An 18,820-nucleotide genomic window follows, 5' to 3' on the forward strand; every position below is an offset into this window, starting at 1 on the left:
TAAACTTGAGTTCCACTGCTGTAAAATTTGCTAAACATCCAGGACAGCGCTGACCTTCAGCTTGAAGAGCTGTAACACCGGTAACGAGGCAGGCTGGATTTGTCAGGGAAATGTTCCAGCAACATCTAAAGGAAACGTTTTTTTTTTTCGTTTTTTTTTTGTGCAGCGCCAACTACTCTTCATCAGACTGTTTTACAAACCTAGGTTAATTCAGGCCATGACTCACGATGAGATCATGACTAAGGTAGTTGTCAGGAGAGCGGCTGTAGCTCATGAGGGAGAGTTGTCGGCTGTTCAATTCCAAGCTTTGACCGTCTCCATGTGGCGGTGTCCTTGAGCCGAGCACTTAAACCTTCCTTACCTTGATGTACTGTATGTTTATGAGCAGTGACAGTTAAACGTATGCGCAGAGAAGGAAAAGAGAAATACAGACTAGTGCAAACTTGGAAAGTTTTAGGGTAGAACGTTGATTGCATTCAGCCCATTTCACTGAGAGCTGAAGGAATATATTTCATGAAAGAAAATGTCTTGTCAAAGCAAACCTCAGAAAAAAACAAGTGAGAATAGATGCCATCTAAAAATCCTTTAACCCTTTTACACCAGAGTTCTAGCTCCAGTGTTTACATTCTTTCGACTGTAACCGTTGACGCAATTAACATCATTCCAGTGGATTCTGGAGAACAGCAGGCTTGTGCTGATATGCAACATTTAAAATAGTGAAGTGCTAATACATTTAACGTAAATCACCTGATTTAGGATTAAGCAGATTTGCGCCAATATGCAACGCTTTGTTAGTAATATGTTGCATATAGGCTTTGCGCCAGTAAGCTGATTTTTTCTTATATTGCATGAAATGGTCAAAAGTTTATGTTACGTCAAAGAGTCTGTGTTAGATGTCGCCGGCAACATCTCTGGTGTTTAAGGGGGAAGTGTACCACTATCTTTTTGAAGACCAACTCCAATAAAAATTTTGTTTTTGATGTTTTTTAACATGTTCTTGTTTAATTTTTCTCATGATGGAAAACACACATATAAAGAAAATTGAGCTAAAATTTACATTTCTGAGGGCATTTTTATTCAAGTTGCTGTGAATCAGGAACAGACAAAAAAATGCATTTGGAAAAAGCAATCAAGTGTGACATAGAAGTTACTACGCAAGCCACAAGCTCCCTGCTCTGCTCCATTCTGCTGCATCCACTTGCAGACAACTAGACCTACGTACGCCTTAATTTTCCTCATCTGAGCTGCATTCTGGCTCAAAACTGTACAGCTGGGTAGGTCTAACATTGCTCTGCATCATAGTTCCACCCTTAATGTTAGGTTGGGGTTGTGAGGGGTTGTAAGCTAGCGGCAGAGCACATAAACAGATGGATGATGGGAAGGGGGCGGGCTTATTCTGTGCCCACAGAATTTCTAATGAACTACTGTCGTTCTGCAGAAAATATGTCTGAGAAAACAACACAGATTTTGATTTGGGCTAAAAACGGCATAATCATAATCAAAAGACCACTGGGAAAGTTTTTGTATTAGATCAAAATAATATAACAATTCCTAATGTGTGTAACAACTTTAATACACCTCAAGAAACTTTGTATTTTTAAGGAAACACTCAAGAAGAATCTCCAGTTTTATTATGATAAAGCCACTTAAGATAACTAAACTTTTTTCTCTATGGAGTCAAGGTGCAGCCTGCTAATTCAGTTCCTTTTAAACTTCTGTTGTGCTTCAACAGTCTGTGTAATAGAGAATATCAGAATGACAGATCTGAAAATCACAATGAAGGTAAACAGAACAATTACACTTCTGTAAGCATTTTTTTTCTCTTGATAATTTGCCTTTGTGTTTTATTTGAACCTTGGGAGGCGATGGAAACAGGTTGAAAATCTCTTCCCAAGAGTGCAACATTGTCCCAGAAATAATAAGAATTAATTGAATGTGTGGGCTATCAATTAATTGCTTGTTTATACCAATAAAAAGCTATTATCGCCAATATTCCGAAGAACAATGCTTCACAAGATATGGAGCAATTAAGAGACACGACTTGTTGTTCATGAGATCACATATTTTGGCCCTACCAATGCGATGGAGTAAAGTGTTTCACTACACACATGCACCTCATTTGTAAACCCTCATGATAACAACACACACTATTTTACATAATCTAATTTTCAGCCACTTAATAAGGGCATTAGACATGTTAGCTTTCCATCATCCCGAAATGATTTTATGCTTGATTGCTAATAAAGCCGCAGAGCTTTCCAGCCAAATTGCGACCAGAGGAAGAAACGCCTCAACTCTGTTTTGACTGCTGTTTGCTGACGGCGTTTCAGTCATTGCATGAAATTAAGCAGGAATAAAAGCAAATAAGGACTCTGAGGATTGTAATGACACAGGATAGTTTCTGAAAAGGAATGAGTGAGTGACCTTTTAGTGGCAGCTGCAGAAATTACCATGCTCTTTTTGTTTTCTATAGGGGCCCACTGGTTCAGTAATGAATTGAGATAATTTCTTAATCAAGAAGATATCATAGGCAGTGGTGCTGGTGAATCCAAGTAGCTACACCTCAAATATTTGATTGAGATTAATAATTCAACTGATCAACCTCTATAAACCCAGTGTGCTTTTGTGTATTTACAGACCCACTTCAATGAAAATCAGGTTTTGGGTGCATTTAAAATGATCTTGTAGGATTTCTCTTAGGATGGAAGACATACATAAAGAAAATTAAGATTAAAAATGGGTTTCTAAGTATTTATTTTTTCAAATCATAGTGAATCAGGAGCAGGCAAAAGAAAAACAGTTTGAAAAAGCTTGTAATTGCTGCGTAAAATCAACTAGATGTCTTAGTTTTCCTCGTCTGAGCTGGCTTCAAAACTGTGCAAATGGACAGCTTCAATATTGCTCGCCCTTTTTGTTGCACCAGTAATGTTTGGTTGGGGTTGCGAGCGGCTGCAAGTCAGTGGAAGAGAGTCTAAACAAAGGGATGATGGCAAATGAAGGAAGGCTCACTCCGAGCCAACAGTTCTAACCCAGAAGTGTATTTCTAATGAACTACTGCTGCTCTGCAGAAACTATGTCCTAGAAAATGTTTTTTTATTTTTTATTATTTTGCCTAAAAACAAAACAATCATAGTTACGAGAACACTGGAAACGCTTTTACAATAGATGAAGAAATTATTGGAGTGGATCTTTAAGACCGTGTTACATTTAGAAGAGAAAGCTTGTTAATTTATTTGTGAGTTAAACCTAATTTTGCATGCAGATTGTTGTGCATTTAAGGTGTTAAAAAGTGCAAACGCTCTGCAAGACACAGATAGAGTTCAGTCTACCAGACATTATGTGACCTACACAGCCCAATCATCAAGCACTGCAGAAGGCCAGAACAAAATAAAGGTCAAATGTCAGCATTTAAAAAGAATGCCATCATAAGGGTCTTTGGTTGATATTTCTAAACTTTAAGTGAAGAATTAAGAGGAAAGGAGCCATCTTTCTGCTAAGAAAGAAAAAAAAAAGGTGCAGTCTTTTGTTTACTGTTCAGACTCTTACCTCTGGGAGAAAATGTCCCTGTAGGGGCTGCCGTGCTGCATGGCGATGCCGTATCCACGGTCTGATGCGCTGTTGCTGACGGTGTAGAAGGAACAATCCTCGTCATTATTAGCGACATACTCCAACACGGCCGCATCCCAGATGAAGCCAAACCGACCATATTTCACCTTGAATAAACAACAACAACAAAACATTAGACAGATGGTTTGCAGATTAAAAAAAAAAAAAACACCCAGAAACTTTTTACACTGCAAAAACTGATTCTAAACTGTCTTGCAAGAAAAATTATGATATCAAGAAAAACATTCTTACTTTGGATAAAACATTACTTAGAAACTGGAATTATTTTGGTATTTTTCTTATTTAAAGAAAATTTGCCAGTTGGTAAGACCTTTTGATTGTTTTTGCAGTGTAAAGAGGCATCCCAGGTGAGCTTTTACTTTGAAAAAATGCAATTAAAGGCTCCCTTTAAACGAGTTCTATATAAGCAGTTCAAAAAAAGAGGCTGAATCCAACTAAGAAAAGAAAGGTTTTTGAAGATTCAGACTCTCTCTTTGCCATTTTATAGTAAACTTATATAGCACAGAAATCTGATTTGAAACATACTTTAGAAGTACAGGCAGTCCTAAGATCCCGCTGGCTTGCTTTGATTGAACACTGAGCAGTTATATGCTTGAATGTTTTACATTTCACGAAGAATACAATTTCTTCTTGTCTTTGAGTATGGCCAGACAGCGAGTGTCTGTGAAGTGTGATACAGCAGCTTATTATCCTTAAGGAGAATCAGAGGGACTCAAAGTGAGAATTGCAGTTAAGTTGAGTCAAGGTGGCAGATGTCACCAGCGCTTCTAGTTAACATGCGAAAGATCTATATTTTTACAAGGACTGAGAAGTGGAGAGGAATCATATAGAAGCTCACAAGCATCCTTGTGGTTAGATAGCCTCGGGTGTTGAGCGCACAGAAACAAAGATTCACTTTCTGCATACATGACACATTATTTTGGATTTGCAACTTTAACAACACTACTGTCTTTGTGTGTTTTCGTCACCTCGTATGACCTGTGTGTGATGATTAACGTCTGAAATCTGGCAGGACCTTCTAATTAGGTTTGTTCACAGCTTGCAGCTTGCTGCAGCATGAGTGTGTTTTAGGACAAATACATGTGCATGGGTGTGTTAAATTTGGCTTCAAATATGTTTTTTTTTTTTGTTTTTTTGCTCCCTGTAGACCTAAAAACAACAAGAAAAAGCAGTTACTTAAAAAAACTCAGTTTTTTTGTCGTATTTTTCATTTTACCAGAATATCATTGATTTTATAATATTTTAAGCTTAGACATTTAGTTGAGTTTCCAAGTGACATGTTTTTAAATGCATCAATGCAAAAAAAATTAAGGAGTTCACACCACAAAGTAGATAATTTAAATACTGCTTTTTGTATAGCAGCATAAATGATGGATACGTTTTTCTTTTTCTTGTTTTACTACCTTTAACTCAACATTATTCTCTATAAGTAACCATTCGTTTGTATATAGAATAGTTAAAATACAAACTACAAATGAAAGCACATTGATGTGACTTGACTTGAGGATAGGCATAATGTATTTCCTTAAAGCTGTGCTCATGTTTGGCCTAGAATAATAATTACAGAAATGTCAACATAATATAATCACATGAAAAGGAATAAACCCCATAATGAGGATAATGCTGGTGCCTGTGAGGGAAAATGTTGTCACCTGAAGTGGTTTCTGTCTCACAAACACTTCAAAAAAAGGAGGGGGGGGGGGGGGGGGTTAACTCATCATAACATATACTCTGCATACAAACCAAGGCCCTAGTATTAAAGCCCCTTTGATTATTTTCACTCCATTACAGCCACAATAAGAATAAATCCCTATGAGCGAAACCATAAAGCCTCATCTATTCTATGCTGTACAAAAAACAAAAACATCTTTTGCCTTTTTTAATATATATATTTTTTTAAAAACTAATTGTTATTTTTAATCAGGCATATATGATTGCAAAATAAAGAACTTTATCTAGACCAAAAAGGAAAAAAAAATGCACAAGCTTCTGGATGTCCTTTGGCTTCATTAAACCTTCCATTTTAGAAGATACTTGGATAACTTATTACAACGTGTGAAGATTCTTACTGGTGGAGGAATTGAAATTGAACTTTTAAAAAAGACGTGCGTTTGCCAATGATATTTATACCATTATGATATATTAGGATTGTTATAAACGTAATTCTATACAAGGCAGTTTACAATAATTCATGCATGTACAGCTCCATTAAGATTCTGCTAGAATGTGGATTTGGATTCCTACAAAGCCTTTTTTGATTTTCAGCTATTTTGGTGTGGCTGAAAAAACCCCAAACCAGACCCATCATCATGCCGAACAGCTGGAACTTTGTGGTTAGTTATTTTTTTCTGTAATTTATATAGTTTTGCATTTTCAAGATAATGACAATCAAATATTAGTCTGCCTTTCCTCGTTGACAATATCTTACTGGGTGTTTTAGATTTATTATGCACACCTTTTAAGGATGATTTATACAGAAACCAAACCTGATCTGCAGCCCGGGCTATCAGCACGTTTATATTTAAGAAATTACATTGGATCTCTGTTTCAATTATTGCTTCAAATGTTTGTATTCTCATAGTTTGTTATTTTTTAACATCCATTTTAATCTGCCTCATGCATTCTTTCCTACTTGAAGTTACATCTCTTTGGTTTTCAGTCCCTTCTAGCTCTTCTGTCTCCAATTATTTTTTTTTATAGTTTTCTTTTATTTAACAGAACCATAAACCTAAAAAAACTAAGTTGTTAAAACAAAATCACAAATGTATGTCCTCACAGCAGCATAAAGCAGAATTATTTTTGCTTTCTAATCGCTGGTTATACAAGGAAATCATAGTAACATGCTGAACAGCATTTTACTTTACCACAGTCTCATGAGAGTCTCACTGCAGCAAAGGGTAGATTAGGCTTGCATTAAATTATACAAAATAAGAGCAGTGACATTTGAAACTATAGGGAAGCTAAAACCCAAAACAAATAATAAGACAAGAAAAGTCTGATAGAAAGAGAGGATTACAGCAGATCCTTGCTGTTGGAGGAGAAATAGATTCTTGTGTCGAGAAATCAGAATAGCAAAACAAAAAAAACATTTTTACTTCCTTAAAATGTGTTCTGGTCTGAACAACATATTGAGGAGAATCTTTGATAAATAGTGAAAGAGCATGTGATTGTTTTAGCTCATAAATAGATAAAATACAATTATTTACTAACACCAGAGAAATCAGCCAATTTCAGTTACAACCAAAGGTACTCTATGAAAAGAATAAAGTAGTAAATACACAACAACAAAGAAATGAGCTGAAGCTAAGACATTACAGATCGGTTTGTACGTTTTTATTTGTACAATTTGTTCAACTCCTGTAAAATATTCTAAAAATAATGCTCAAGTGTTTTATGTCCTTGATTTAGAGATTTTCCTTCACTGTAACATATGCAGCACCATGTGAATTTATTCACGAGCAATCCGTCTTCCTATGCTCTCTCTGTGGATTTTCCCTGTTGGTCTGAACCATTCTGAACTTCATTTTGGTGGTCCAGGAAAAAAAAAAAAAATTAAGTTTCAGTAAAGCACATAGTGCAAATCTCAGGGTACTCCTTTAGAGACCTAATGAGCACACATAATTCATCCACTCTCTATGCCAGAGATCTAACATTTCCCACCATGACTTTGCTTTCACTTTGGAGCTGCTCTGTATTCTGGATGTCTCCGAATTCCCCCTTGAATCACAGGTCTGGTTAAGGCCAAACTGGTGTTTGGAGCGTGCTTACAGCAAATCTCATGTGTGTGTAAACACTGCTTCACTTTGTACAGTGAGATTCTCTACAGCTAAAAAGTAAATATAATAAATAAATAAACTACAAAAAGTAGAAATGGGATCTAGAGCAAGAAAACAGAATGTCCATAATGGACAATGAAAGTTTTCTACAGGTTCCTGTATTTCATCCTGGGTTTCAAACAGTTGGACCTCATAATCTGAACACGTTCAAACTTCACATCAGCCAAGGCTTCTCCTGGGTCCACTTTCCTTCTCTTTTCTGTCTTTCTCGTTCTCCTCCACCCTCAGAGAAAGAGACAGATCATGTAAGTGCACCCGACATTCAAAAGGAATAGAAGATTCTTCATCTTGCTCCAAGTTTGAACTAGCATATATCAAAAACATCTTTTTGCCTCATTTATAAGGCACATCAAAGCTCACCAGTGCACCCTAAGTGGCATATAGGGCATATGGGGACTGACTATTTAACCGTTTAAGCAATACAAAATGCTTTTACTGATAGTTGGTTCCACATAGAGATCTGATTGATTTATGCTGTGTGTTTGTTAAACTCTACAACATTAAAAACCCACTCCAATAAAAATAGTTGGGTTTTCTTTAACATCGTTTTTTCACACGATAGAGGACATGAAGGAAAATTACGATTTAGATTGCATACTTTATTCATACTCTTGTGAATCAAGAGCGGATGAAAAAAGGCAGTTGGAAAAAGCATGAAGCAGTGACGTATGTGCTGCAATCGGCGGGCCACAAGCTCCCTGCTCGGCTCCATTCCCATGTATCCACTTGCAGACGTATGGATCCGATAACATCAGGGGTGCAACGGATCACAAAATTCCCTGTTCGGATTGTCTCACGGTTTTAGAGACCATTTCGGATCAATTTTCGGATCAGTAAAAAGGAAAAAAAAACGGGACAAAATAACAAGATAAAAGCTTGAAAACACATATATATATATATATATATATATATATATATATATATATATATATATATATATATATATGACAAAACAGGCATGGCAGAACTTTTGAACCCAGACATGGGTTCAAACCCAGACATGGAAACGTGGTTCCTGATGTCTTTGTGGAGCTCTTTAACATACCGTAATTTCCGGACTACAAGCCGCTACTTTTTTCCTGCGCTTACAGCCTTGCGGCTTATTCAGTGACGCGGCTAATTTATGGATTTAAATGGCGGCCGCCATGTACGTACTTTCGAACTCAGTGAATAGTTTGAATTCTTTATCTGACAGCAAGCACGAGGCATTTTTGTTCAACACACCTTAGCAGCCAAACAGCATGGACTTGACTTCAGGTCTTAGACACTTCAGTCATGGTTCAACAAAACGAAACACGCATGCCCGGCCGCATCCCAGAATCCTTTGGGGCCATTAGACCCAACGTGCACGTGATCGCCGCTACAATATGATGAAGCTTTCAAGTTAAAAGCAATCGTTAAAAGCAGCGTAAAAAAGTCCACCGTCACCAACGGGTTTGGAAAAGCCGGTTTGCTGCGTGACGGAGAGAACAGCGCATGGAGTGAATTTACACTCCATTTACGGTTTCTAAGGAAACCGTAAACGCGGAATTTTGCTTTGAAAAACTCACAGCCTCCGTGTGAGTTGGAGACATCTTCTCCTGCTGATTGAGCTGCGGGGCCGATGGCAGTCTGAAGGCTCCCACACGTAACAACGCACCCGCCCCTCATACACAAAACGTACAGTATTAAGTCCGATTGCTTTGCACAGAAACGATTTGCTCCATCCACCGGCGCAACGGGGACGAAGTGCTCCTCCTTGAAGCTGCCCTGGCCAGAGGTGTTGGAGTAGATAGGAAGGGGAGACAAGGAGCGCGCGGGGCGAGCGCGGAGCGCAGAGGCTTCTGAATTCTGACGCACGCGCCGCACTGAGGCGCGCGTATCGCGCTGAGGTGCGCGCTTTTCAGTCGCCGCTGCTGTATTTTACCGGTGTGTTTTTTAACCAGTCCTGTTACTCCCATAACGCTGCCGCGACACAAGCGGAAGGAGAGCTTTTCCCGTTCGCCCCTCCATGCACTGCTGCTACTTGCTCATTCTTAAACACGTACAACAGAATGGCGAGCCGGGCGTTGGCCCCGCCTTCAGCCCCTAAGACTCATGGGAAATGGGGAATCGCGGATGTAAATTTCCTCATCATAACTGAGGGATGTAATGTTGATTATATGGTTACTGTTTGTAATTTTATGTTAGATACCTAGATTGTCAATAAGTAAAAAAAAAATGAAATAAAAACACCATAACTGAGGGACTTGTGAACAGAATAGAGGTCCATGCTGTTTGACAGATGTAGATATACTCAAACACGTGACCCAGAGGCAAAACTGGCACCACCCACAATGTGCTAATAAATTGCACTCACTCTGGGATGCTGGGCGTGATCTGTCAGGATGACAATATCGGCTAACACATGCGAGGCTTGTACTCTGACGCGGCTTGTGTATGCATAAAAGCAGTCAAACACGTGAAAATGGGTGGGTGCAGCTTGTAATCGGGTGCGCTTTGTAGTCCGGAATTTACGGTAAATAAACAAATCTGACCTCCCAACATCATCCATATCTTCTATGAGGTAGTGATGAGTTGTGGTCAAGGAAACCTTTCACAGCAGCGTGTCCCACTAGTGTCAGAGTGTCAGGTTTATGAACATGCTTCCGAACAAGGATCCTGCAAGCATCCTTCCAAACAAGCATCCTGCGAATATGACACGTCAAAACAAAGATGGCGGACGGAAATTTGATGTGCTAATCCATTTAGTGTGGATGCAGTAACACAGTTTTGTCTATTAAAACTCTACCATCGTTATTATTTTTGAATGGGAAGGCAGAGTGCTCCCACGCAGCTGGCTTGGACACCCACAGGGCGGGGTGGCTGTCCACGGTACACGTGTGATCTGAACTATGCTCACTGATTCATACAGATCCGGATTCAGTGGTTGCAACCACCCGTTGCATCCATAATTAACCTCTTCGTTATTAGCAGTAGAGAGTGTAAACAAACAGTTCCGCCCACAACTCAGAGGTAAATTTCTGATGAACTCCTGCCAATCTGCAGAAACTATGTCCTAGAAAACAACCTTTTTTTTTTTTTACATTTTACCTACAAAATTTCTTAATCATAATCAAAAGACCTGGGAATGCTTTAAAAAAAATCAAAGATGATGGGAGTGGGACTTTAAAGTATTTTTCCTTTACAGAGACACTTTGATTATACCTTCCTTCTTTACGGTCCATTTTTTAAATAATAGCTGCAATGTTTCCAGCAGTTTACATCCAAAATAGCAAATCAAAAACAGCAAAGTTCTTATGGTTCAAAGACCACAATGATGTGGACATTTTTAAAATCAAAAGCATCTGCGATAATATTTTGTCTTCCTTTACCTGATTTAATAATGTATGAACTGTCTGAATTCCAGACACACACTGCTGGTTTGGAAGCTAAACTACACAAATGGAGACGCAGCCAAAGGGACTGAAGGAAAATCTCCCACAATGATCAGATGATGCAAAAAAAACCAAAAAAAAAAAAGGTCTCCTAACTTTGTGGCTGTACTGTACTTTGTGTGTACTGCAAATACTGCTTCTCAACTGTCTCATCACTGCCAGCTCCAAATTCACACTTCTGCATATGTCTTCTTGCATCACTTTCCTTTGACTTGCTTGATTTTGAGGTTTGAGACAGACACAGACACTACAAAAAAGAGAAAAAAAAACTGAAAAAGGATCAAAATCTAGCATTCATGTGTCTTATGCAATAACTCCCTTAAGTCAAAAAAAGCTTCTTTTCACTTCTGAACATCATGAGTAGTTAAACTACGTCTTAAAGACATGGTTTTGTTTTTTACTTTGTTTTTTCATGTTCATGTAGGTTGAGTAAACACCCTGACATGTTTCCCTTACTCTACTGCGTGGTGAAATTTGATTTAAGTTTTGCTTTCAAGTTTAGTTTTTAATATTTAGTGATAAAAAAAGACATTTTGCTGTCATCCAAGAAGGTTTTGCATGTGCATAATGACCTCAAATAGGCTATCGCTGAGAGGATTTTATAGACATATATCGAGCACAGAAACAATGAAACATCAACATTATTAATAGGAGAGTTACTTGTCCTTTTCTATATCAAAACAAATACTTTTCAAAACATTTTTTGCCTTGAAAGCTTTCTTTCTGTGCTAACATTCTGCAAAAAATTAGAGAGCTTAGCAGAAAAAATATTATTTTTGGCCAAATCTTTTTTCCCCCGGTAACCAGTCACTTCTAAAACAACAAAAATGGAAACGAAAAAAAAAAAAAAAACTTTTATGAAAGCAAACTTGTTTAAAACTGCACCAAAAACTAAGGTTTGGATATACTTATCTTAAATTGAGATGCATGTAGCACAATTTTGTTTGGCATGAAGCAGACACATTTTGAAGCTTTATATAAACATATTTATTTTACCAGGATTTTGTAAAAACATTAAACATTAAAAAACATGTGGGCTGTGTATTTGAAGCCTCATTGAAAGTATCAGTTTGTCAAGTAACTACTTGTGTAGTTGTAGGATGGACAGCCCAGAGAAAGACAGGACCAGTGGGAAAAAATTTGATTTTTTAGGTCAAATTCTGAAAGCTGACAGGCTGATGGATAGAAGGCAGACAATGGGGTAGTTAGGGACAGAAAAAGATCCAAAAACCAGAAGGGTAAGAAGAAAGAATCCAGAATGGAAACGCCAAAACTGAATTCCATAAAACAGTCCAGATCTGAAACTTGACGAAGAAAAAAGGTCCAGCAGTTTGAGCTTGGCTGAGGACAGGAACAAGGACGGCATGAGGATTTGAATAAACAAGGTGGATGCAGAGACGGAGGCTGGAACATGCAAAGAATCTACAATGAGCTGAAACAAATGGAACAAAAACTGGGTGAAACAGGTAAGGAGAGTGAACTTGAATACAGAGGAGGAGGAGGTAGAACTGAAAATGATCAAAAAAGTAAGGAGAAAAGGACAGAATCGTGACATATTGAGACCGGATTCAAAAGGAAGCACTTTATTGACTCCAATGTCAAAAGTCAAACTTCAAACCAGAAATAAACTTGCACAAACTTTTTCAATCTTTATTGCTTGAGTTTCTATTCATGAAAATGGTGGTTGGTGGGGCACAGACAAATAGAATAGAGACATATTGAGTTTCTAACTTAAAACTTCATTAAAATCACACTAAAATCATCTTTTGGGTTTTAGCCAAAATCCAAAAACCTGTGTGTAAGACATAGTTTCTGTAGAGCGGCAGTAGTTCATTGGAAATTCACCTCTAAGTTGTGGGTGGGACTCTTGGCGCGGAGTAAGCCTTCCCCCATTTCCCATACTTCCTTTGTTTGCACTCTTTCCCGGTAGCTAACAGCCCCTCACAACCCCAACCTAACATTACGGGTGCACCAAAAATGGCGAGCTGTACAGGTTTGAGCAAGATGCCAGCTCAGGCGTGGAAAATAAAGACCTGCACGGATCTATTTGCCTGAAGGAGCAGAGCACGGAGCTTGTGGGTGATTTTAATTTTTAGTTTACGTAACAACTAAAAGTTTTTCAAATGGCCTTTTTGCGTCCTGATTCACAAGAATTTGAATAATGAAATAATCAGAAATGTAATTTTTAGCTTAATTTGAAATTTTTTACACACATATACACACACATATATATTTATATATATATATATATATTCTAATAGAATACAAGAATTGTTAGAATAGAAATGAATCAGGGACAGTTCCAAGTACCTTGGAATTCCGCAGGCAAATGGCAACCTGGAGCAGTCAACAAGGAAAGCTGCAACAGCTTAATACCTCCAACAAGTAAGGCAAGTCCTGAGAAGCCAGCTCAATGGCAAAAATAAGACCCGGGCAATAAACAGCTACACACTGCCAGTTATCAGATACCCTGCAGGAATAATAAGATAGCCAAAGGAAGAGATACAGACCACGGATGTTAAAACACGAAAGCTCCTCACCATGCATGCAGGGTTCCACCCCAAATCCAGCACCCTGAGACTGTATGCTAGCCGCAAGGAAGGAGGCCGAGGACTAGTGAGCGTAGAAGCCACTATCCAGGATGAAACATCCAAGATGCATGAGTATATCAAGCTCAAGGCCCCAACTGACAGTGTGCTCAGTGAATGTCTCAGGCAATGGAGAGCAGAGGATACAGTGCTGGAGGACAGATCCTCATGGGAGGACAAACCCCTGCATGGGATGTACCACCGGACCATAACTGAAGTGGCTGATATCAAGAAGTCCTACCAATGGCTAGAAAGGGCTGGCCTACAGGACAGCACTGAAGCGCTCATCCTGGCAGCTCAGGAACAAGCCCTGAGCACCAGAGCGATAGAGGCTCAGATCTACCACACCAGACAAGACCCAAGGTGTAGACTGTGCAAAGAGGCGCCTGAAACAATCCAGCACATAACTGCAGGGTGTAAGATGCTGGCAGGTAAAGCATACATGGAGCGCCACAATCAAGTGGCTGGAATAATATACAGGAACATGTGTGCAGAATATGAACTGGGAACCCTAAGGTCAAAATGGGAAACACCTCCAAAGGTGGTAGAGAATGAAAGGGCAAAGATCCTGTGGGTCTTCCAGATCCAGACTGATAGGATGGTAATGGCGAACCAACCAGGCATTGTAGTGGTGGATAAAGAACAGAGGAAAGCCGTTGTGGTGGATGTGGCAGTGCCAAGCGATGGGAACATCAGGAAGAAGAAACACGAGAAACTGGAGAAATACCAGGTACTCATAGAAGAACTGGAGAAAGCCTGGAAAGTGAAGGTGACAGTGGTGCCTTTGGTAATTGGAGCACTCGGGGCAGTAACCCCCAAGCTGGAGGAGTGGCTACAACACATAGCTGGAAAGACCTCAGACCTCTCAGTCCAGAAAAGCGCAGTGCTAGGAACAGCTAAGATACTGCGCAGGACCCTCAAGCTCCCAGGCCTCTGGTGGAGGACCCAAGCTTGGAGGAGAAACCACCCGCGGAGGGTGAGAGGGGCTTTTTTATTTATATATATATATATATATATATATATATATATATATATATATATATATATATATATATATATATATATATATATATATATTCTTATGTCCTCCATCTTGAGAAAATTCTACAAGAACACCTTAAAAACACAATATTTATTGAAGGTGGTGGTTAACGTAGTTTTTGTCTGGTCCATTTATCTTCTCATTCACAATAACCCCAACCACTTCACTCTTTTTAGTCTCTTGTTTTCAATCAAGTCTCAATTTCCTATTGAATGATCAAAATGCATGAATAGACAAAGGCTTAGAGGATGACAGGCTGACATGTAGGTAGCATCAATCTCTCACGAGGCCTTCTGTCCGACTGCTTGCTTCAGTGACAACAGCCACTTCCATCCCAGGAGAAAGAGCCTGACAGCTTCTTCACTCCCTCTTCTCTCGCTGTTTTCTCAGTTGTTTAATTACCATCAGCTGTCATTAGCTGTCTTTTTTTCCTTCACAGAGAAGGGTATAAAAATTGAAAAATGAATCGCCTATTGCCACTTTACTCACACCCCGTTAAGCCAATGAGAGATTTGATGGTGAAGGAGAGGAGTAATTGGAGACAGATGTTAGAGAGACGGATCAGTGAGCCAAAACTAAGAAGCCATCCATAATAGGATTTGGCACAAAAACATATTGTTTTAGTTAGAGTTTTTTTTAAATATATTTTTCATCCACTATGGAATTTGATTTCAAGTTTCTTCCTCTTCAAGTGATGAATCATTTATTTTTTGGAGTGTCGTGTTATTGTGTCAATTCTGCTGGCAGCATGTATGTTGTGCATATGTGACCTGTGGCACTAACACTGACTTATACAGCTCTTTTAGGACTCTGTTTCCTGGCAACACAGCAACCTACAGAAGATCCTATTCTATAAGACAGATATGAAGCTTAAATAGCTTAATTCAACAGAGATTATCCCCCTTGTTACTTCAGAAGGATAATTGATCACAAACACACTAAGTACAGATTAGTGCCTCATGCTGCTTTAACCCTACACTGTTGGTTGTCCTTCTTGGCTGCACTTGATTATTTTCTCACCATTCTCAGTGCAAACCTTTCCTCTGTTTGCTCTTTTCTATTAAGGATGGATATTGTATCTCGTTGTCTAAGTTACTAACTTGCAGATTTATACACGTTTTATACTCGGCTCAAACTGCAGCAGATCATCTTGATCATGTCTATATGCCTAAATACATTGAGTTCCAGTGATGTAACCAGTGAGTGTATTTTTTTAACATGAAAGGTTTTGTAAGAGCATTCCAGTTCAATTACTATTGTCAGTGGTCCAAATGTGCAAGAAGTCCAGAATAATGGAGGTTTACAGTGATGCTTGATCACTTTTTCAAATAAATGTATAGGTGGAGGAACCCTGAAAAAAGTTGTTTGCCACTGATTGCCCACTTTGACCAGCAGGTGGATTGAAGTCCTTTTTAACATGTGTCATGTCTGAAATTGGAAGTTGTTCCCTGAACTTTACCAGAGCATTTGAATGCATGTGACAAAAAGATAAAATCCCCTCAAATAGGGCTTCAAGATCAATAACAGTGTGATGCAGGCATTCTAAACACACGCAAACACCCACAGGCACATAAAGGTCTCCATAAATAATGCATAATTAAATGACACGCTGCGGAGAGCCCATAATTCGGAAGTATGACTCAAGTGCTAAGACGATGGATTTAAATTTGACACATACACAAAGTTTGGCCTTTTCTTGAATTGGTGAGAAAAGCATTGAATAATAATTGAGTAACACGTTTGAGACAAACAAGCAGGAAGTAAGACTACAATCTATGTGACAAAATTGTCAAACATTTTTAATATCCTTCTTTTCTTTTTTTGCAAGTGAGCTAATCCCTTTTTAAACCATTCCAGTGTACGAAAGATAAAGCCTACATTTTAACATAACAGAAAAGTGTTAGTGTCTTTGCAAAGTTTAAGGCCTGATACAAAATGCTTTATGAACATGTGATTTGAGTCATAGAATGGTAGAGGATTATCTCCAATCTAGGGGGCCAGCATTGTCTGGCCAATAAAAGTGAAGGGGAAGATGAGATCACTTGATGAAGAGGCCAATCAGACACAAACAACACATAGAGCGACAATATCAGGATTTTATTTTGCTGAGCTCCTTCTCTGGAGTTTTTCGATCAGTTAGAGCTTATGACCCTACAAACATTTTTAGTGATCCTGTAGTAAAAAAGTTCCTGAAGTGCAGGAGTTAAATCTGTTTGATGCAGAGTCAACCAGTTCAAGCTCGGACTACAGAATTAGACTGAAGAGTCATTGCTGCCCTACCCCTCTGGCTCCTCCCGATTGCTCCAACTGTACGGGCATTAGAAGCTGTAGTGGTGTGCGAAAGATTTTTTTCAAGGAGGAACAGTAGTGATTTAAAGCTGGCTATCCCTCTGCCGGTCGGACCGGCGATAACTGACAATGTCATCGAGCGGTAGTAACGTCCAAACTTAAAAACAATATTTTTTCTATATCTCTCTACTTGGAGGGATGAATGTAGGGATAGGGGGATGCTGTAGGGGTAGGTAATTAATCAGATTCATCCTAGTAAAGAGAAATATAGTTTCAAAATATGAGGAAGAAGTGCTTTGGCAGTGATGTTCCCTTTACTTATCAACAGAACTACAAAAAAGATCAAGTAATAAACCAACGAAAGAGACAACGTTTGGCAATGTTTTAAAAGTAATATGTTCAAGGAAAAAGAAGCTTTGATTTTGACCAAAAGAGGTGGAATTGGTGAATCTGCTCATGAAAAACAGGCAGTGACTGGTGTGCAAACATGGAATGAGACTAAACTTGATAGAACTAGGAGGTCAGATAGACTCAAGAAGAAGAACTGTGGTGTGTGACATCTTGAATTTCAGTTGTCTTCTCTGCTTAAAATGTTTAACAAAACATCCAAGTAGCTTTATCTAAGTAGCTTCATGGGTGAGCTGTAAAATGTTTTAAAGAAGAAAACTGAAATGAGTCAATTTCAAGACAATGTCATGTCACGTGGATGACTGAGAATCATACAGTTGTATGACATGAAGGAGCCACAAAAATTCAAATCCATTTCTTATTTGTTCCTAGAATATTCTATACTCTTACTCCATAAACACCAAAACAAAAATGCAAAAAACATGAAAGAGCATAAAATATTTGCAGAGAAACTCTTAGACTTCCTTATTTCTGTTTGCAGCTGACAGATATGACTGCTTTCATGTAGAAATACAGCAGGGAAACAGGTCTGGGGACTTTTTTTTCAAAGTCCTGTCTCAATGAGCTGCCAGTGTTTTGTTTTTTAGTTTTTGCATAGGTATGTTGCTGCTCCACAATATAGTGTCAATCCTATTATGTTTTCCCTTTTGTTTCTTTTAAGCCTATTGTAACAAATATTTCAAAAAATGTTTGAATTAAAAATAAATGAGCCAAAAACATGCTTAATGTCCATCGGTTCCCCAACTTTTCTCTAGTGAACTGGTTCTATCCCAGTGTTTCTGCCTCCTCTCCCCCTCATTCATTCAGTTGTGCTTGGTAGACATATTAAATGTGTGAACCTTGTCTACCACCTTGCCTCTCACAGGATCAGTGACTGACTTCAAGGCCATCACAGATTACAGAACGTCTCACCCTGTCTGCACCAATGAGACCCAAAAAAAATAATAAAAAACGCAAGAGGACTTCATCTGACAGCTCAAATATGTCTAGTTATCCTTCACAAAGTTGAAAGATAAACAAGTTACTTTCTGCATCTCCCAAGTCATTTCACAACAATACTGCAAAACATAATACTTCTAGACATTTTGGAAAATGTACATTCTAGCAACCTGATAACAGACGACAGGTAAAAATTTGAGAGAAGATGCCAGGGTGCAGCTGGTAATTCTTGGGAGTTCGGTTGACACTGTAGAAATGGAATAACACTGGAATTAATAATAGCGGCTTAAAATTGTTAGTCTGGTTCACAATCACTACTGTGCTGCAACTAAAACTATGATTTTCAGACCCAGAACATCACTCTGCTTTATTTCCATACGACTTATGTCACATCTCCCCTTTGGAAAGTGGAAACATAAAGCAGCAACTAAATCCTGACTTTCTGTATATATACTCTAAATTGTGGGTGTCAATATAGCTTGAAGTGACCGAACAAATAACACTAAAGAAACAAAATTATTTTACATAGGCTATTTTGGCAAGATTAATCAATGGGAACCAGAATCCAGATTGCAGTAGGATTGCAGATGTTAAGATTGTAAAACTCCTCACTACACATCCACTTTTCTCAGACAGACAGGAACATTTTATTACTTTTTCTCTTGTTTTTAAACT

The 18,820-nt window shown here is 38.5% G+C and overlaps 1 protein-coding gene across 3 annotated transcripts in view; it reads right to left on the reverse strand.

Annotated features, from left to right (window-relative positions):
* grid2 (glutamate ionotropic receptor delta type subunit 2) overlaps window positions 1-18,820 on the reverse strand; it is a 562,418-nt gene that overhangs the window by 35,885 nt on the left and 507,713 nt on the right. For all 3 annotated transcript variants that reach the window (XR_002873852.1, XM_023958368.1, XM_023958369.1), the window contains exon 14: window positions 3,547-3,713. Coding sequence is in view for 2 of the 3 variants with exons in the window: in XM_023958368.1 (XP_023814136.1) it covers window positions 3,547-3,713 (167 nt within the window). In the remaining variant the exon portion in view is untranslated. The remainder of the gene's footprint in view (window positions 1-3,546; window positions 3,714-18,820) is intronic.

The sequence above is a fragment of the Oryzias latipes genome, chromosome 9 (assembly GCF_002234675.1).
Source record: "Oryzias latipes chromosome 9, ASM223467v1".
Classification (NCBI taxonomy): Eukaryota; Metazoa; Chordata; class Actinopteri; order Beloniformes; family Adrianichthyidae; genus Oryzias; species Oryzias latipes.